The sequence below is a fragment of the Sphaeramia orbicularis genome, chromosome 17, assembly GCF_902148855.1.
Source record: "Sphaeramia orbicularis chromosome 17, fSphaOr1.1, whole genome shotgun sequence".
Taxonomy (NCBI): domain Eukaryota; kingdom Metazoa; phylum Chordata; class Actinopteri; order Kurtiformes; family Apogonidae; genus Sphaeramia; species Sphaeramia orbicularis.
This window is the reverse complement of record NC_043973.1, coordinates 41276499-41298685: the sequence shown is the minus strand read 5'-3', so window position 1 is coordinate 41298685 and position 22187 is coordinate 41276499. Positions and strand designations below refer to the sequence as shown.

The following is a 22187-nucleotide window of genomic DNA, read 5'->3' as shown; positions in this document are numbered from 1 at the left end:
TTTATATATTATGATTATTATGCTATTAATAGTAATATATTCTCTCAAGCATTATATAACTTTGCAATGAATGCTAGTTGCTAATTTTATCTGCCAACAACACACAGAGATACTAGTACTTAAGACAACCATGTTTTTTATTATTATTTTGTTTTTCATACCATTATTGCTATTTATGAGTTGTAGTAGCAGCAAGTTTAATATCCTTAGTCTATAGATCTGTGCATTGAATGCTAGTTGCTAACTTTATTTGTCAGACAACAAAGATAGCAAGACAACAAACAAGTTTAGTTTGTAATTATATGTCAATTAATTCCATTCTTCATATTATTATAACTGTGCTGTTATTAGTAGTAGTATGTTTTGCATCTTTAGTCAGTGTAACCTTGGCGTTCACCAATGAACTCTTGTACATGTTCGCACAAGGGTATCAACAACTTATCCTGTGTTTTTGGAATCCAACAAATAGTAGATGCAAATATTATTTGTCTTATCTAAGGTAATAGAAAAAAGAGCAGAAACTTAGTATTCGGTGAGTGAGTTTTTTTTTCTTCTCTTTAAGCTAAAAACATTTTCCTGCTGTGTTTGAAGTTAAAACACACTGACACAGTGAGTTGCGTATGGCTAAGTTTTTGGACAAAAATATGTTATATTGTGTGTAAGTAAGAAATGCAGAGTGAAGGTCTGGACTGCAAGAACAAGGGAATTTGTTTGTTTTTTTCAAGGTGGCAAGAACAAAAACAAAGGTAGTTCTAGTCAAGACATTTCATACATCATGAGAAAGTCAAGTGCAGATCTCCACATAAACCACAGCCGCTTAAAATTTCAGACCAATCACACAACAGTTGTCAGACAGCACAAGAAAAAAGTTGTATTCAGATGATGTGTCAAGAAGAAGCTACGAGAACTCCTAAAGAACCAATATCTCTGTTCTTGTGTGTATGTTCTAGTTTGTAATAACATTGAAATGGTCATTTATATTCTAAAAAAAACAAAAAAATCAGGATATTTTACAGTTGTGTTAAGGCATTTATGGTCCCTTAGTGTTTTTGTTGATGTTACTTTTTGGAGGGTAATCTAAGGTTTGCATTGAATGAAGCTGAACATACCATACCATACCATACCATACCAACTCTATTTATAAAATACTTTAAGAACTTCACAGTTGGCCAAAGTGCCGTACACGAGTCATAAAACAAGGGAATAAATAAGTAAAAAGAGTGATAACACCGGGTGCAAAGCGGGCTAAGAACAACAAAATACAACCATCATAAAAACAAAGACAAATTAAAATCTGGTAAAAACAACATAGGAAATCTAGAAAACATCTCACTCCTTGATTACATGTAACATGAACATGTAAAAAGTCTGCCTAATCATATTAAATGACCTATTTTCTCTCCCCTTCTTTCGCCTCTTCTTCATTTCTCCATCTAAAAGCTGTAAGTAAATTCTAGTACAGGTGAATCAGGATGAAAAGATGGCAGCCATGCTGTTACCAACGGGTCCTGATGGCTTGCGGCGGTTCACTCGCGAATCCCTGGCTGCCCTGGAGCAGCGGATTGCGGAGGAGCAGCCCAAAAAGGCCAAGGATTGCGAGGAGGCTCAAAAAAACGCAGAGCCACCAAAACCCAGGGCCGACCTTGAGGCAGGGAAGCAACTGCCACGCATTTTTGGTGACATCCCTCCTGAGCTTATCGGTGTCCCGCTGGAAGACATCGATCCATTCTACTTCAAGAACCAGAGGGTAAGAGTTCATCTGTGTGTGAGTTTGGTCACTAGTGACGGTCTGTGTTTTCATATCAGCTGCAAATAACTGGTCCTTTCTATAGTTTCTATTTTTGCTCGTGAAGTGGTTGTTATAATGTCATGGAAGTTTGCAGCACTCTGAACACAACTTCAATTAAAACACAACAGTCATTGAATCGGAGTTAAAACAAGTATATTTTTACATATGCAAAGATATATTGAGACAACAGACCACACTTCCAGAGTCTTGTTTGCTGCTGCCTGCCTAGCACAGAAGTGCAAAGGTTTTTAAACACTAGGTCACGCGTGTCCAATCCTTGTCCTCGAGGGCCGGTATCCTGCATGTTTTAGATGCATCCCTCTTCCAATACACCTGATTCAAATGATAAGCCTATCATCAAGCTCTGCAGAAGCCTGACAACGACCGTCAGGTATGTTGGAAGAGGGAAACATCTAAAACATGCAGGATACCAGCCCTCGAGAACCAGGATTGGACACCCCTGCACTAGGTCATCACCATCAAAGGTCAATTGTCAGTAGCCAGTTTTACTTCTTGCTTATGTATACATTCTCCTTTTACAGTGAGGGTATATTGACCACAATAGGTGGTATGTTAAAATGAAAACCCTATCATTTAATATGTTGCAATTTCTTTTTCAACAGTCATGGATAAATGGATCTATTGCTATTGAAGTTTGTATGTTCTCTTAACTTTTACATAAATACAATACAGGTGTCAAATAGAAGTCTCTGCATCTGCAAATACTGTGGAGTTACAAAGAAGTTAATATTTGAAAAGTATGATTTGTTTTTGGATAACTTGAGTAACAAAAATATATATTAAAAACAAAAAACACCTTCATGGCACCAGCTCACATGCGTAAGGGCAGTGGCAAATAGTAATTTTCATCTGAGTAATAGATCAGAGAAAACAGCAATATTTGTTATTGCAGTTTTTCAAATCAAAAATTCAAGAGATTAGGAAAAGCATGATTGTAACTTATCTTTTTCTGCAAAAAAATAAGAGTAATATTAATTTATCTAGAATAAACATGAGGGCCATTGTAATTATATACATACATATTTGTAATTTGTAGTATAGAGGTAGCTTTTGTATATTTCAGTAGTTTTTGTAGTAATTTAGTAGCGTATGTATATAATATATATATATATATATATATATAGTATATAATATTTTATCCTGTAGCTTTTTGCACATTTTCAGTACTTTGTGTGATATTTTGTGTGATATTTTATAGTCTTTTTAAGTGTTTTTGCTGCTAAACAAAACCAAACTGCTAGACTGATTTTCATTGTGTCTGTGACAGTGACAATACAGATCTATTCTATTCTATTCTATTCTATTCTATTCTATTCTCAGATTCAGTGTATGCCTGTTTTGCTGTTACACAGTCTACATATTAAATGATCAATGAAACTGTCGTGTGGACATGGTTGTGATCGTCCATATCAGAGATGTATCCTCTGAACAGATCCAGTGTTGTGTTAGAGCCACTATCTGAGACCAAACTGGTATGGCTGCATCTCTTTAGATCTCTTTTGGACAGAAATAGGATTATCAAGTTTTGATTTGCAGAGTCGGTAGATCATGCTGCTGCCACCCATTAATGGGCCGCTTATGGAGAGATGAAAAAGGACGTGGCAGCCATTCTCAGGGTCTCTTTGTTTTGGCATGTGATGCGCTGTTGGATGGGAGGATTATCCAAAGACGAAAAATATTTAAATAAATGCCACATCTGTTGGGGAAAGGTTCAGCAGCTTTGGAGTTGCCTCCATTATCTGAACTGGCCTCGTTCGTTGTGTTTATGTGCGTGGCTTTCTTGGAGGCAAAAGTGCTTATAGTGGAAGGTTAACGTAGACAGATGTTAGACAGAATTGTAGATGCAACACAGCTGCCATAAGGAAAGCACTGACCTGCTGCAGCTGCTCAACGAAACTGAACAGTTTGGAAAGAATATTAATGAAAATAGGTCAATAATGAGGATTGTATTCAGGAATAATTCTTGAAAGATGTTTTTCTTACTAAAATATCTTCTTTTTCTGTTTTTTTGCAGACTTTTATAGTACTTAACAAAGGGAAGGCCATCTTCAGATTCAGTGCCACATCTGCACTTTACATATTTACTCCGTTTCACTTCATCAGAACAATTGCCATTAAAGTTTTAGTCCATTCATATCCTTTCTGATTGTTAAGCCTTTGTGTTTCCCATGGCACAAACATGGTTGTTTTTTTGCTGTTGGAATACATTACCTGTTATGGGTCACGTAACATTCAGGGGAAAGTGTAAAAGATAAAGATGGAGGATATTTTACACTGTATAAGATCAGGATATAATGAAAGTGATACTACAAACCTACTGTGAAAAGCTTATATTATTTCACAAAACAACAAATCTTTAATTCAAACAGCATGGTAAAGACAAACCCTGTAAACTGCCCTAATGAAATATTAATATTCACCAAAAAAAAAAGTTTAGAAGCCACTCCTTGCATGTCACACTGGCAGATAAGCCAATTTCTAATATTTACCGATTCCCCCTGCAGGTTTCTATTGGATTTTTCCATAGTCCCATTTTTGAAACAGCTTTGTAATGGTCCTCTCTGGCATCGCAAACCAAATCCCCTCATATCCCTCTTTTAATCTCTGAAATGAAATAAGAGCAAGGAGATTTTACATCATGTGATGGCTCCCTATTAGTTCTCAGACAGCCCATTCCTACTTTACATGGAGGGAATCTTTCTTCTGCTTCTAACTTCATGCTGTAGTTTACAAACACATTATTGATCCAAACATCTGTTGAAAACTAATGATTTGTTCTCATTTCTCTGCTCTGGCAAATGACAATAAGTCACACTAGCAATGACCTGCATCACTTTGTAATGTTATACTACCATATCCTGTATTGACAATAATTTAATCCAAATTACTCTGGTCTAGCGATGCTTTGCTGCTTTTTGTCTATGAACATCTTTCAGGATCCACATTTATTTTTGTTTATATCTCCCACAGTCAGAAGTTGACACATTCTCTTATGCTTTTGTTTCTGTAGGATACAATAATATCACTCCCCTGATTTAATGTTAAATGGAATTTACTTACATTTTCTATAATCTTCTTTAAGTTATAATGCTGTTGGCACACACAGTCATGGTTTATCCTAATGGATATATTCCATAGGATTATAAGGAATGTTATTATGCTTTATTTTACCACATTGTTGACTCATCCATCTGTGACTGTGTAACTTTAAACTTTTACAAGAACTTTTCCTTAACCCTTCTCCACATTGTTTAGCCTGTTCATAATGTGCACTATACTGACCAACTGTTTCTTCATGGCCATGTCGGATCCGGCTCCATGGACCAAGTACCTGGAGTAAGTAAACGCTGCATTAAAGATGTTTCATTCTAAACTGTGGCTGAAAGTTACATTTGCCGTCTTCTAATATGGACCTCTGCTGGGTTTGTTGCTTTGTCAGTGATGAGTGAAGAATCATGTGATGAGTAAGTACACAATGCATGTAATATTTAATGGGCGCAACATAAGGATGTAAAAAAGAGCATGTAATATAAAATGGAAACGGACATTTAAACTTCAGAATTACTGTGCTTTGCATGATGTGAATGATAAATTGTTGCCATCAGTGGATCACAGCTTTCAGTCTTTAAAGTGCATCATGCTGGTTGTGCAGACTTTTATTTTTTTTTTCAGTTTTGCAACTTTAAATGTAAATTTATAATATTTAACAGTATAAAAACATGACCACAGCACATACAGAAGCACTTAAAGCAGACCAGAATCAACTAAATAAAAAAATCTAGTAAATAATACTTGTACTTTACTTGAGTATTTATGTTTTCTTATTCTACTCCACTACATTTGGAAGAAACACTGTGCTTACTCCATTACATTTATTACAAATATCTTAAGTTCCTTGTTAGGTTGTTGATTCATGTTATCAGCGTAAAATAAAAAAAACAAAACAAAACAACAACTAATAACGTTTAAAGGTTATTACCAACATAATACAGCTCACTTAATTTCTGGAAAAGTGGGTCAGCATTTTCACTGACCATATGAATTGTATTTTGTGAATGTAAAACCCACTTAGATTGTGAAGCCTGTCAGTCAAGATTAAGTAGTAGAGTTACCAGACAGTGTTTACAGTCATGAAATAAACACTGCTTTTATCAGCTGCGGCACTTACTATGAATTTATAAATGCATCAATAATTATTACCTGAAATGAAGCCATTCTACACTGTAAAAAAAATCCTCTTTTTACAGAAAAAAACTGCCAGCTGTGGTTACCAGCACAATACTGTAAAAAACACATCAAACCGTGAACATATTTATGGAGTAACACGTAGATTTAACATTTTAAACATGCATATTTAACATTGGATTTTGGTATTTACATGTTTAAAATGTTAAATTTACTTTTTTATTACTTTATAAAAAAAAAAAAAAAAAAAAAAAAGAGAATAGACTGTTATTTCAGCATTCTCAGTCTCTCAGTTTAAATGGCACCACATTGTTTTTCAATTGATTGTTTTATTTTCTCAAAACAATAGAAATACATAATTTCTATATACAAATCTATTTTTGTTAACATACTCTTCCTTTAAAAACTACAGCTATATTTGATTTAATCGTTAACACAAAAATCTTTTCAAATAAACAACTTTGCATTGTATTTTCACTTACAGTTTTTTTAATGTTGTACTATTACAAATTTTGGTGTTAATTCTACGGTCATTTTTTACTGTGCATACTTTTCTAAATTTTAAGTGTTTTTACTAATATTCATTTTACTTCAGATTTGAAATGTAGAACTTGTATTTCTGCATTGGGGTGTTCATATTTTCACTAATGTAAAAGATCTGACAACTTCATAAACTGCTGAAAGTAACACAGTGCAATAAATCTTACTACAGTTTCAGTATTAATCTAATTTAAGTTGGTATTTTTTAAATTGAGTTTGAACTTGTATATTCAGTACATGTTCTCATTCTGTATTTTTACTGCATGAACATACTTCAGTTTTCAAATGTTGGTAATATAGACATGGAACGATAAATGATATATTTAATGCATGATACTTGATGTTCTCCATCTTATAATGCCATTTTTAAGTTTCTTCTCAACGTGCATTTAAACTGGAGTTCTTGTAAACACTGGGCTAAATACTAACTCCACTTCTATCTTCTTTTATTTTACAGGTATACGTTCACTGGCATTTATACCTTTGAATCAGCAATAAAGATATTTGCGAGAGGATTCTGTATAGTGCCGTTCACCTTCTTAAGAGACCCATGGAACTGGCTGGACTTCACTGTGATTGTCATGGCGTGAGTAACTGTGCTACATCATTTGTTTAATATGACATGCAAAAACCGAGTGCTCCTCTGTCAGTGTTTTTCATTAATGTCAAAGTGACCGTTTCCAGTCGTCCTCAGCTGAGATCTGAAATGAGCTCTAAGCCTATTATGGAGGTCAGAGATGTGTGTGTCACTCACTTGCTGTGATGCAGGTGGCAGATTAGACAGGTGACCTCGTGATGTGAGTCCAATCATCCTGATAGGACATGTGCTTTGTTTGACAACACTGAGATAACAATGCTTCGCCCGGGCGTAGTGACACTACATGCCCTTTTTACCTCCAGTATTCAATGTTCCATTGATTTGTCATCATTCAATAGGCTAATTCATACATATTCGGAGTGCAATGTATGCCCAGAAGTGTTTTGTTTTATTAAACTACAGTATTTATTAATATACAGTATATGAATTACAACTTAGTAAAACACAGCTGTAATCCTTCAAAATATCCCGCTATAGAAGTGTCTATACATCTACATTATTAAGACTTACAAACCTTTTATAATGTGCACATACTGTTAAAAAATAAACTATTTGCCAGACTAAAATGTTGCCATAATATGTCTTAAAGGAGTGATATTTAGGTTTTTTAAATGGAATTATGCATTTTAAAACATTTCCCTGTGGTCTACATGAACTGTAAATGTTATGCTTGGGTCTGAATTCTTCATTAATTCAACTCCACAGGTCCATCTTCAACCCTATTTCTGTGTACTGACGCCAGAAAGGTTGTTTTTAGCGCTGGCCCTTTAAATGCAAATGAACCACTTCATGTTGATCGTGCTTTCTGTCCCGTTCAGCCTCTTGTGTTCGTTAATACAATCAACAACTGAACATTTAAGGTAATTAGCTAGAAGTCTGGACATATTTTCAGTTTTTACTACAACCGCTGCTGCTGCTAACAATTGCAGCGTACTCGGAGAAATGTTCGTCAGAAGTCTTGACCTTATATGTGCAAATGTTGTGACGTAACTAGTTACAAAACGTAACAAATTCAGTAGGAATTAAAACAGGTTGGAGAAATCCACTTGATTTTTGCCTAAATGAATATAAAGATAGCTTTGCAGCACCTGGAGGGAGGGTTCAAAGTCAAACTTTTTGAACTATTAGGGTCCAAATACACAAATAAATGAATCAAAGACTAATAAAAGTGCGTTTAGCAAAATATGACCCCTTTAAGGTCAATATTTCAGAATCCAAAATTTGTGTCATGCCATTCTTAGATCATATATATAAACATTATATTTCATCTGGTCATTGTGCATTTTAGTTGTGTCTCAGAAATTAGACTTATTTGTAACTAATGGTGGTCCCTTGCACTTGTTTTAGCACACGGGTGACAGATCTTTTAAAGCTGTGGCACCATGTCTCTGGAAGGATCTCCCCGTACGCCTACGTTCCATGGACTCTGTTGAGACTTTTAAAAAACACCTTAAGACACTATTGTTCATGCAGGCATTTTAAATCCAAATGACTCAGGGCTGCTACAAATTGACTGCACTTTATGTACTTATGGCATTTTAACTGTATTTTAATTGGATTTTAAAACTGTATTTTATTCTGTATTTTTAATTGCTTTCAACTGTATCTTGCACTGTAAAGCACTTTGTGACCCCCTGTCTGTGAAAAGTGCTCTATAAATAAAACTTACTTATTTACATACTAATGATTTTTATGGTCAGGTTTAGAATCCAGGGTATGTTTCATGCAAACAAAGCTATAATTAAAATGCAGACCTTCCTTCTGCAGCTTTATCTTCTTTACCCAAATGCAAAGACTACATGTGAATATAGATTTACCTGATTATGTTTCTCACCACTGTGGAAAAGAGAGAACACTTTTCCAAGCTTTTGTGTCGACCCAGAGAGCAGTAGAGTTACATCTGACAGTGATTGGTAATTACAGCTGTCAATCATCTACTTAACCCATGTGAAAACACCTGTGATTAGACCAAATCTGCACCATAGGTACAGAGATGGATAGACTTCTTGTTTTGTCTGGGAGCACTTCAATTACAGTATGCTGAAAGGTAATGAGGGACGGCCCATGATGATGCCAAAAAACTACCAAAGAATCGGGTAACAAAGTTTTGCAGTTGATATATATGCCATTGAACACCTCCTGCCCATCAAAGAAAGACAAAATAGAAGTGGATCCTGGTAAATTACCTTAAGATTATACAGTCGCACAAAAAAATTATTAGACCATCAAAAGTCATCAAAAACAATGGTTATGCATTCAAGTACTAACTCCTGTGTGTATCATGTGACTAAAACAGACAGAAAAGAAAACATGGAATGCCTAAAAGCACTGTTTTTGTCAGTACAATGCCATAGATATTGATGTAAAAACTGAAGTGATTTTGGTTATTATCAAGAAAACCATGGAAAATGAATAGATATCAGCTCTGAAATTGAACTTTTATGAGCTATTTATGTTGTTATCATTATATTTGTCCAAACAAATGTACCTTTAGTTGTACCCGGCATTAAAATGAACAAGAAATGGAAGAAAACAAGGGTGGTCTAATAATTTTTTCTGCGACTGCACATATCTATGGTTTGGAGAAACTTGCAATGGTAACTTCTATTTTTTCAACTTGTTTTGTTTAATAAAAAAAGAACAGAATTAGCTTTAGCTTTAATGTAAAGATGGCCTACAAGGATTAATTTGTAGTGCACCACCTGTAAATTCTGAATAAAGGACTTAACATGCAGACATTTAGTGGATGTCTAAGTATTATTTTACATGTAAAACAGCACAATACGTTTTATATGTATGTCTAAATATAATACTTCTTGTTTTGATGCATTTTCTTGCTCATATTTCAGGTATTTGACAGAATTTGTGGACCTCGGAAACGTGTCGGCATTAAGAACCTTCAGAGTACTACGAGCCCTAAAAACCATCTCCGTCATCCCAGGTGAGAAGCCAATCAGACGCCATGTCCTCATGTCAGTAATATGTGATCCATTCTAAACCATCTGGGTCCTGTGTCCAGGTCTGAAGACCATTGTAGGCGCTCTGATCCAGTCTGTGAGGAAGCTGGCAGACGTGATGATCCTGACCGTCTTCTGTCTCAGCGTGTTCGCCCTCATCGGCCTCCAGCTCTTCATGGGACTCCTGCGACAGAAGTGTGTCCGCAGCATTGCACACTGTATCAACTCCTCCTACAACCCCAACACATCCTTCATCTGCAACAACAGAACCTGGAGCTCCAGCGCAGACTTTCTCAGCAGCGAAGGTCAGTCCAAAAGCGGACACTGTGGACAAATAAGCACAGATTACTCACTTTCTCTGGCCAGAAATGACAAATACAACATATCTAAAGAAATTGGAAAGGAGAGAGAAAGAAAAAATAACACTAGTAATACATTTTATTACTGATATGTTAACCCTTAGGGGTCCATGGTCACGGCCCCATGACTCAATCACATGACGTTTTCAACACGTCGTAGTGTTGGAAGTCGGTCACGTAGACCACTGGGGACAATTGCATTCGAAAGTGTGGACTTGAAACGCTCTCCCACTATTTATTTGATGTTGACAGAGCAAATACAACCAGAGATATGACGGTTTGAAACCAGAGCAAACAAACGTGAATAAAAGTATGAAAATGAGGTGGTGGGGGGTTTATATTTCTTACCATATCTTCGACATTTTTTATCCTTTTTCAAAACGGAAAAATCTGACTGAATCTGTGGATTCTAATCCACAGACTGCATTAGCATTACAGGTAAGGGTGAGAATAACCCCACCTGAACCGATGTGGAAATCAGGAGTGGGGTGGTGGGGGGAGGGGGAGAAAACCGGAGAAAACGCCAAATGTCAAATATTTGAGTATAGTTCTAATTTATTACAATTTTGATTTTATATGCCTAGTGTTTAGAACCAATATTCACTTTTAAAGTCTTTGAAAAGGTTCATTAAGCATCTTTGTGCTATTTATGCAATAAATTATATACGTTTTTCAAATCGGTTTTAATATTTTTTGTGTGTTTTTTGTCCTTTTTTGTTGCTATAGTTGGTTAAAGTGAAAAAATAATAGGCAGATGAAATAGATGAAGTTGTGCTGTAAATAACGATACCAAACATGGGTATAGTAAACATTTCTTTATATAGTATATAAAGGCAAAATCAAAAGTACTCAAAAACGGCCAAAATAGACTCAGACCCCAAAGGGTTAATGTGGTATCTGCTTATTATAGTCAGAAAGATGCCTCGGCCGAGATTTGGTTTCAAGTCCAAAATTTGTGAAAGAAAAATAAATAATGGCAATTCTGTGTATAGGCTGGAGTTGAGTTTTATTCCTGTGAGTTGCTTTGTTTTACAGCAGTTAGATTCGTCACAGTTTTACATTATCACCCTATCCTAATTGTGTGGCTTTGTGTTAACTGTTTCTGTTCAAATATATAAAAACACCTGGATAAAACTAACAGAAATGCCATATTTCACCAATATTTCCACTTCATTTTCTACTGCATGAGAATTCACTGGGGCTATTTTAGTGACTTACTGTATTGTGTATTGTTGCCTGTTATTGTTATTTATTGATATTAGTTTCTTTGCATTTTTCACTAATGCAGCAGGCTTTGTATATTCAACATACAATGTGCATTTTTTGTTTCTACAAAGTCTAAAAGGCAAAAAGGAATGTGCTTTTCATTCATTTCATTCCACTTTTCAGTGCTACTTTATACTGTATGTGTGCAGGGTTTTTTCTAGGTTTTAAGAAGGCTTAGGTGCTGGAGGGGTTCAAGCATTTCCCATAAGTTTGTAGATGACTTAGGTGCACAGATGATGAAAGAATTAGATGAGGTCTGCAAAACCTGTGAGCTCCCAAAAAATATATTTATTCACCATAGTAGTGACGTTTCAGGCCACAGCTCTTCATCAGACATGGGACAGGTCATGACACACAGCTATTTAAATAGAGTACTAATTGCGATATCATGTGACAGGTAATGCAAGTTATCTCATGTTATCAGTAACTTTTGAATAAGTATAAGTGTCTTTAAATACATAATAATTCATTCATCATTCATAATTCAAGTACAGTAATCAAATTACTTTAAATTAATATAGTCACTTGATCACTGTATTTATATTAACCCTGTCATGCATGAATTATGAGAACCTTAATCATGATTTTTCCCCCGTTTTAATTCCTCTTTCGGCATGAAAAAAAAAACAAAAAAAAACAATGCAATTGACAACTTTTTATGAACCTTTTTCATGGAGTTGCAAAAATGTCCACTCAAATGGATATGATGTGTTTAATTTTTGAAGCCAACAAATGTGTATTTACTGGTATACTGTGAAAACTATGAAATAAAAACACTTTTAATGCTGCTAATCTGATGTTTTCTCATATTTAAACATACTCTAATACTAGTTATTACTCACTTCGTAGGGATAATATGCAAAAATACCCATTTTGTTAAAGAAAAAGTGATAATTACAGTCTAATAACAATTGATATACACTCAAACGTGTTACTGCAGATCAGGTTTATCAAGAACAGCAAAGTTACATGATGCATAAGTGTCCACTGTGTTGGCTGATATGGAACTAAAACAGCAAAACCCATGAATCTACAAGAGAAGAGCAGTAGAAGAGCTGTCCACTGGAGTGACCACTATGCATGAAAGGGTTAATTTAAAGTAATTTGATTACTGTATTGCATGAATGTCAATATTTATGAGACTCCCATGTAAAAAATCCCCAAAAGCATGTGTTCTGTGGGTGAAGCTTCTCTCTCTCTTTTTTTTTTTAACAATATTGATGTAAAAAAATGTTTAAAAATTGCCATTTTTGTCATGTTTTTTCCTCTTTTCTTAGACAATTTTTACAAAGTTGAAGGAGCAAAGGATGCCTTAATATGTGGATATGGAAGCGACGCAGGGTAAGTGATCGTCCATGATGTTTGCTGCTTGTTAATCATTTGCAGGCTGTTACGTAATATCTAAACATTTAGCATCTAATGGCTTTTGATCCCATGCATGTTGTGTGTATAATTGGATATAGTCGCTTGAGCAGCAGGCTTTGCACAGATAGGTTTCACAGAGCAAGACACACAATAGAGGGTGTGTTTAAGGCTTCATATTTCAGTCGGCGATTTAGAGACATAATGTATAGACGAGCGATCGCATCAGACAGAGAGTGTAGCGTGAGAGAGGCTGTACACAAGACAACATGTGGTGTGGATAATCACCCCGGCTCCGCAGGAACCCTTTACTCAGAAACATGGAGTAGCCAGCTGGAGAGAGGGGGGGTCTTTGGAGATTTCATCATCTCAAAAGCTCTATGACATGATTAGGTTAACCAGGGCAGAGCGGATCACTTCAGATGGATATTCTGTTATTGTTAAGAGGACACTGGATACTGTCCTGAAATCTTCAAATATACAGCTGTTTGTGCATCTGTGTGTAGTAGAAACATTTCTGATTTAATTTCCGACATCTTATTTTGCCTAATCTGCAAAAAAAAACGTAAATCATAATAAACCTAAACATAATGCAAAGACATTTAAATATGTAGTCACTGTACTTGTGTCCTTCAGTAAATATTGACATGCCTAGATGATATTTTATCTGTTCCCAATCAAAGGCACAGTGTGAAACCATCCAAATATTGCTACTCAGCCTACGCAATGAATAATCCTATAAATCCAAATGCTTTTGAAACAAGCACAACAGGATGACTCTGCCCATGCCAGGCCTAGTTCAAGGGTTATAGTGAACTAAATACCCATCTGTGTGAAGCCCAAATCCTGCAGCTTCAACAAATGGCTTCCATTAGGTGCTCTTGTTAATGATACAAGGGAATGGATGGAACTGCTAACACGACATGATATTAGCTTCTACCAGGAAAGAAGTCCATTTTCAGATCAGTGGTGAATAGAGCTAATACAGTTAATAGAAACGTTATAGACACAGTGGTGGTAGTCACACATTTTTATTGGCCAAGCCTGTAGCTTTAATCTCTCCTTCTACAAACACAGGAACATAATCTACCGAGAAGTTTATTTGTGAAAAAAGGATATTTTAGGGCATTTAAGGAGGAGTGATGTCAGCAAACTCCCTGAAATAGTAGGTCAGTAAGATCAGATTAAGACCTATCCAGCTGTTCCAGAGTTTACCTACAAGTCAGTGTAATCTGTCTTTTTTATTTATTTATTTATTTGTTTGTTTGTTTTTAGAGTTGTTTGTTTTCCTGCCATTTGCAGTGCACTATGGTCCACATTCACATCGGAGATTTAGTTTTTTTTTTCCAGTCTCTAATGCAGCGGCTGTTGGGACTATGTGAGAACAATGAGGATTAGGCGTTTTGTCTCTCTTTAGTTTGAACTTTGCTCTGTCATCACAGGGAATGTGTTGTTTATTTTATTATTTGCACGCAAATGTCGGTTAGATTCTATTAGAACTTCCGCCCTGTTCCAACAAGGAAATGTTGAATCAAGTTAAGTGTTGATGTTTGATTAAGCCATATTTAACTCATGAACCTTCTCCACAAAAACTGAAGTGTTTGATAAGTATTTATTCATATATGACAGCAGTTAAAATTAACTTTTATGGATTGATTCCTGCAGAAATAACGTTAATGTCTCAATTGTAATTGTAGCCTAATTGGCTTTTTTTGGACGGAAACAAATTAGTAACAGGAACAATGGCTTCAAGGACATAAACAGAGAAGTTGTTCAAAGAATAACCATAGTTTCACATGATTTAGAGACAGTTTAGCCCAGGTTTTGAGGTTTTTGTCATTTTGTGGCTTCTAGATCTTATGGAAAACCTCGAATGCATATAAACATGGTGTCTACAGGCCATTAAAAGCTTCAACAATAATAGGTTTCATTTACAGCAGGAAAAAGCTGATTGTAGATTAATTGGCCCGTATCATCTTGAATACATTATTCAAGTCCAAAATTGGGTGACCCTTGGCCTGAAAGTGCATTAATATATACCCAAATAAATTTGAAATCACATTAATCCATAAAAATAGTATCAAATACATCAAAGTAATTGTAAGAAATCTAGGTGCTACAATTTTTATCTTTAAATCTATATATTATTTTCCTGTAGACTCAGTATTTCTGAGTGAGAATCCTAATATCAACTATGGGCGACTATTAGTGTCAGTATCATTAATTAGACATAAAAAAAATAGGGTAACATTAGAAATTATAACATTTTTACTGTTATACATTCAGTCTAATTTGATTTATCCCTGTGTTATTTACTTAATTTTTTAGTTTAAGTGGGTCCAGCTTCTCTTTGGCCACGTCTCTAACATTACACAATACTGTCTTCTAGGTTATAGTTCTTACCTCGGATTTACTTTCAGTTTCTATGTCTGAAACTGAGATTTGGTTAAAAATTACCTTCAAAAGGTCTTAAAAAATATTAAATCTGAGTGTCTGATATATGTCAAGAACATGATTGATTAAAAGGTGTGTAAAATACTGTGTTCTATGTCTGTTATCTCTAACTAAGTGATAAAGAAGACCTAAATATGTTATATAAGCCCCTTATTAAGACTCCATAATGCACCATGAGACTCATGAACTCACAATAAGGGAAGCTACAGTGGAATGAAAGGCTCTAAAAATCTGCTACTAGAAGTATTTATAGACTTTTAAATAGATTTCAGACTTTTCCCATCCCCCCAAAGGGGAGGCAAGGGGTATTTAGCATCAAAGCTATTGGTTGAATTCATACCAAATTGGGTTTATAGATTGCCATTGACCCAAAATAGATGTCATTACATTTTGGGAAATTTTTAGGATTTGTTTTTCCCCATTTACATATAATAGGTGAAATTTCAAATGTCCATAAAGAACTAAAGGCATGAAAGTCACTGTTTGACAGGAAGAACACAAGTCAATGCGATGAGCGTCCAAGCAGCGTGGACTGTCAGGTTATAAGATAAAGTAACCGTGTGGTATCTTATGTTTCTGTTGGTAAAGTGATTAAGACAGGTTTTTAACTTTGACTGAGACATTTTAGATGGAACTTTCTGAGGTTGGCTGTCGAGACGAGCAAGACATTAAGCAGGTCAGCATGGAGGACGTAAAACATAGAGGATGCTTAATCTTTTGAGTGTATTCCAACAAGTAATCCCTGAGTAGATTTCCAAATTAAAGCTTTGGATACATTATGATGACTCTCACACACATACGCAGACATGAGCGGACATGAGCGGACATGTGTGCACACATATTCACATGATATTTTCAGCCTAGATGGTTGACAAGTGTGCGATAAATGATTTGCTCAAAGGCTCGGCTGCTTCTCATTGCGCCTACTGTAGATTTCAGGCAGATGTTTATCCGCTCACTTCTTAAAGCCACTGTGTGTTAAGGATTACGGCTGATTGTATAGACGCTTCAACTTTTGCCCTTGGTCGGTCATATGTGAGAATCAAAGCCCACCACCAGCCCCCTCCCTCAACAGAGGAAGAACATTTTATTGACAGGTGTTGAATTTATTTTCACGGTGCCAACATGTAAATAATGTCAATAATAGTGAAGAGTTGTGCTAAAGCAGTGTTTTCATAGCTGCTCGAACCACTGATGGGAAGGTTAAGCCATAAAGACCAAGTGCTACTCTTCTGGTGGTTCCAAAATATTTTTTACTCTATATTTATCTTTTCTTAAGTGATTTATCACCATTTATTATAATATTATCCTTTTTATTTTGTGCTTTTTCAAGTGAACATCAGGTATTTTCCTATATTTAATTAACTGATTATGTGGATGTTCGTAAAAGCTCAGATTATAGTTGAAGGTTATTATATTAAAAACTGAGAAAACTGAAGAAAAAGTTTGTTGTTTTTTTTCAGCAAAATATATCATTAACTGAACATAAAGCAAGTGTCCATCCACTGTCAATGATCAAACTGCATGGGTTTTACTGATGAATCAATGTTGTAGAAGATGAGCCTCTGAACGTCCAAATGGGTCAAATCTGATGACCATGAAAAGACCGGCCACTTTATTAGGTACACCAATTATTTACATGTATTGATAGAATTAGTGGATCAGCAGGTATTAAACAATGTACATCAGTAAATGGTTTGGTCATCAGTATCTGTTTGGGTCTTTATCTGTATTATAAAAGCCAAGTCGCTGCTGTGTGTGTGTGTGTGTGTGTGTGTGTGTGTGTCTGTGGATTCACACAAAATCTGGAAAGAGCTGACTGCTGCTGTTTGTCATATTTATGTATTTTTGGTGACAGAAGAGTCTAGTGAAAAGGGCAAGTTGATAGGACCAATATTTTGGGAGATATTAGTAATTTTGGACTACAGTAGCCTTACAATCACGTTGCTATGGCCAGAGCGCTTTGGTGGTGACTGCTGGACAAATGTGGTACAGCATGTATGAATACACAACAGCATAAAATCTACCGCATCTAAAACCCATGGATCCCCATGAGACAACACACTAGTGGGTCAATAAGTTACAGATTATTAGTTACTTATTCATTATGCAATAAATCGGTCATTCCCAAACTGAGGGTCTGGATCCAAATTGGGTCATGGGGCTGGTTTTATTGGGTCACCAACTGTCACATCAAGTAGAATGCATAACAATAACATGTCAGAGTATTTTCCTAATGAGGAAGAGTTGAAAACAAGACAAAGACAATGTAAAACACATCTTCACTGAAACTGGTCAAAATAATCAAACAAAACTTTAACAGGATCTTACTGAACTGCAGGATCACTAACGGAAGGAAATCTACAGGTTTGGAGAACTTTACTACATAACACATACTGACAAATTTCTTCTTAAATGCTGCATATGAGTGACTTAGAAGAACTTGCCACATTCAACATTTTTTTTGTCATATTCTGTACAAGTCCAGCCCTGTTGAATACTGTTGTATAATTAGTTTGCTGTGGTTCTAACCTAGTTTTTTGTTTGTTTGTTTGTTTGTTTGTTTTTTTTACTTTTTACAAAAATAAGTGTATATATCATTATTTTTGCAACATATTTTTAAGCCCAAAGTTCAGATGCAAACAGGAAAATGTTCTTGCATGAAGTTTACAAGTCATCCATCTTTAAAGGATCCCAGACATATATTTAATCATATATACAAACAATGTAGTGTACTGTTCTAAAATTAGTTGTCGTGGCTTTACTGTTTTACTGTTGCAGTGCACAAAACTAATGGAAGATGCCACTTCTTGTGATGTTAAGGATGTAAAACATTTCAGCACATTTTCATAATTTCATTGTTTTGTCACTTACATATAGTATGTGGGGAATGTAGAAAAACAAAAAGATGGTCAAATTTGGTGTGTGTTTGTCGATCAGATCCCATGTTGCACAGCAGCTCTCCTTAAGGACCACATACCCAGAATGTACCAATGCAGGAGTGGTCTCCGGGGTCGTTACTATAGAAACCTCCTGTGCATATAGACTAACAGGTGACTTGTTTTTACTGCCATATCTCAAAGCCTATATTTATATGGTTGGCTGAACGTCCACAGCAAACAGTGGAGTTATGAAATGATAAGTAATTAGTCCACTTGTGTTGCAGGTTTGGTAGCATGACCACATCACTAGCTGTAGTCTTGAAGATGATTCATTTAGTTTAGTGTCATGGAAATGTTTTCTGTTTTTTTAAATAACAATCAGAGCTGAAAAGTTTGGCATAAAAAAACAAATATTTTCCACACAGCCAAATATTTCACAAAACAAATGGTAATAATACAATATAGTGGCCGCAAACACCAGCACCTTCTTCTTCCAGAGTTACATTGAAGTATTGTCAAACATGTGTTTTAATGCCATTATCATTTTAGTATCAGTATTTTAACACACAACTATCTCTAAGGTTTACAGATGATGATCTGAAAAAAGAAAAAATATAAAGTGGCAGTTCTTTAGGGGAAAATTCCATGCAAGTGCCAGAGGTCACAGGAGAATGGACAGTGGTTCCACCTGATAGAAAAAGGAACAGTGACTAAAATAACAGATCAAAACTGTATATCACTGTTTAACCAGTGGTATAAGAAGATTCTGGATGTACAAGGTGTAGATACTTGAAGCAGATGGATTACTGCAGCAGAATATACCCTCATTGGCCACTTTATTAGGTACACTCGGTACCAGCAAGGTGTATGATAGATAGATAGATAGATTAGATAGATAGATAGATAGATAGATAGATAGATAGATAGATAGATAGATAGATAGCTAGATAGATAGCTAGATAGATAGCTAGATAGATAGATAGATAGATAGATAGATAGATAGATAGAAACATAAGATACCATATGGTTACTTTATCTTATAACCTGATAGTCCACGCTGCTTGGACTCTCGTCGTATTGACTCGTGTTCTTCCTGTTAAACAGTGACTTTCATGTCCCTATAATTCACCAACTCGTATTTTCTCAAAAAAGTGACATATTTATAATTAGATAGATAGATGGATAGATAGATGGATAGATACTATTGAGCAAAGGCAAGGGGCACTCTGGACCTGCCACCAGTTCATTGTAGGCTGAGATATTGTAATATTATGTATTGTTATACTGTTTCCATGCATTCATACTATAAGTGGTGAGACCAGCAGAGGTTAAGTGCTGTACTTTAGACTTTAACTACTAGAGACAACTAGCTAATCTGAAGTTTATAAAGTGTATAAACTACAGGGTCTCTTTATGTGAATTCTAACCATTATATGTTGAAAAACAATCTGTGAACAAGCAATAGTCAAGCATAGAGGATAGAAGGTCATGTTGAATGGCTGTAATATTCAGTTTCTTAAAAAAAAAAAAACAGCTCTGATAATTATTTGTAGAACTTATACATATAAAACCAAAGCTTGGAAGTATAAAACCTCTACTTACCTTAACCTCTTAACTTTACCTTAATACAAACCTAAATAATCCTTATTCTATACATCTATATTATAAAAGCCAAGTGGCCTCTGTGTGCATGTGTGTGTCTGGGGATTCACACAAAACCCAGAAAGAGCTGACTGCTGCAGTTTGGCACACTTATGTATTTTTGGTAATGGAACAGACTAGCGAAAACAGCAAGTTGATAGGACCAATATTTTAGGAGCTAGTAGTAATTTTGGAATACAGTAGCCTTACAATCATGTTGCTATACCCAGAACACTTTGGCGGTGACTGCTGGACAAATGCAGTACAGCATGCACAAATACACAACAGCATAAAAAAGATCCACATCTAAAACCCGTGGATCCTCATGGGTCACAGTTTGTAAGCAAAAGAAAGGAACTAATCTCAACAGATCCAAGTATCTCACCAGTTCATGCCCAAGTCTGTTCATGTCATGTCTCTGCTCAATCAGATGATGTAAGAGTTTTTTTTTTTTAACACAATAGCTGTGGTGCATCCAACAGCAAGTGCTCTCTGGTGTCCTCACTGTGGATATTAGTGAGTATTCCTGCTTAGCTGGCTGGTTGGTGACATCTACAGCTGTTCTCACAGCGGCGCTCTCCCACCCAGCTGTTTCCCAGCCATTACGAAATTATTCTGCACTAGATTGACATGGCAGTCCAGCTTGTTCTCAGCTGCTGGACTTAAATATTTGCTGTAATGCCACTATGCTGACAATGAAGATCAGAGATGGAAGCATCGGGCTGAAAATTTTTGAACTGCAATTTGATATCCATCTGGCTCAGTATAATCCCTTTTGGTCCGGTGCATTTTAGTGCTGCTGCCTGGAACAAATTTCAAGTGCCCTCTTCAGTTGAAATAATGGTGATGATAGCAGCGTATGTACTTACCGCGTCATCCGGCTTCTCTCCCCTGTCGAGTCAAAGGTCACAAGGCTACATGTAGATACTAGAGATGTTTTAACTCTCATAAAGTATCTAACAAAGCCATATCTATCCCCGCTGGTTTTTATTTAATTGTGTGTATATCAGTCCTGTTGGATCATCATCTGTCTTTTAAACTGTTTGTGCTTCACAGGAAGTGTCCAGATGGATTTGAATGCCTAAAAATAGGAAGGAATCCAAACTACGACTACACCAGTTTCGATACGTTCGGCTGGGCTTTTCTGGCTCTTTTCAGACTGATGACGCAAGACTACTGGGAAAAACTGTTCCACCAGGTGCCATTTTTTAATCCCATCATTATTCCATGATGATTAGCTGCTCATGATGACACTGATGATGTTAAAATCTGACTCATTTTAACCCGTAAGGACCCAGTGTTACTTTTATAGCAGTTCCTGAATGAATTTCTCTCTATATCCTCTTGAAGACCCAGGAAAGTGAAAGTTTTAGCTTTTTTACGTTAAACAATTGTCTTGATTGGAAACTGCATACAGGAAACTGCACTACAGTTTTTTTCAGATATTTTTTTTATTACTTTTATTTATTTATTTAATGGAATGTCCCTTGCAATGGACAGCAATTTTTAAAGTAAAACTGAAACTTTTGTCCCCTACAGAGGATAAAAATGCATTGCTGGGTCTCAAGAGGATATTTAACCTTCCTTAAGTTATTTATCATCATGTATTGTAATATTATAAGATAAGATAAGACTTCATTGATCCCACCATGGGGAAATTTCACAGTTGACAGCGGCAACATGCAACACACCAGTGCAAGAAAAAGACAGGTAGAAAAAAAACACAAGCGAGAATGAAATATAAAGGATAGTAAGAAACTTGGTACTTATATAAATATTTGTATAAATAGAGAATTATCTTCTATACTTTGTGTTTTTTCAGTGAAAAGCAGGTATTTTCCTATATTTAATTCACTGACCATGTAGATGTTCATAAAAGCTCAGAGTAAAGTTGAGGGTTATTATCTCAAAAACAGAGAAAACTGAAGAAAAAGTGACTTTTTCAGCAAATCTATCATCAACTGAATAAAAACAAAATATATCATTAATCTTAAAACAAGTGTCTCCATCCACTGTCATTGATACAACTCCATAGGTTTTACTGTTGAATCAATGTTCACTTTACTTTTTTCACTCTTATTATTTACTGTTCCGGCCCACTTCAGATCACTGGGCTGTATGTGGCCCCTGAAC

At 35.6% G+C, this 22187-nt stretch overlaps 1 protein-coding gene across 3 annotated transcripts in view; it reads left to right on the top strand.

Moving 5' to 3' along the window:
- The window catches only part of LOC115437052 (sodium channel protein type 4 subunit alpha B-like), a 67762-nt gene that overhangs the window by 6648 nt on the left and 38927 nt on the right, over positions 1 to 22187 (top strand). For all 3 annotated transcript variants that reach the window (XM_030160127.1, XM_030160128.1, XM_030160126.1), the window contains exons 2-9: positions 1441 to 1747; positions 3825 to 3943; positions 5057 to 5146; positions 6993 to 7121; positions 9983 to 10074; positions 10153 to 10395; positions 12993 to 13056; positions 21111 to 21252. In XM_030160127.1, the coding sequence (XP_030015987.1) occupies positions 1481 to 1747; positions 3825 to 3943; positions 5057 to 5146; positions 6993 to 7121; positions 9983 to 10074; positions 10153 to 10395; positions 12993 to 13056; positions 21111 to 21252 (1146 nt within the window). In that variant the 5' untranslated portion in view covers positions 1441 to 1480. The remainder of the gene's footprint in view (positions 1 to 1440; positions 1748 to 3824; positions 3944 to 5056; positions 5147 to 6992; positions 7122 to 9982; positions 10075 to 10152; positions 10396 to 12992; positions 13057 to 21110; positions 21253 to 22187) is intronic.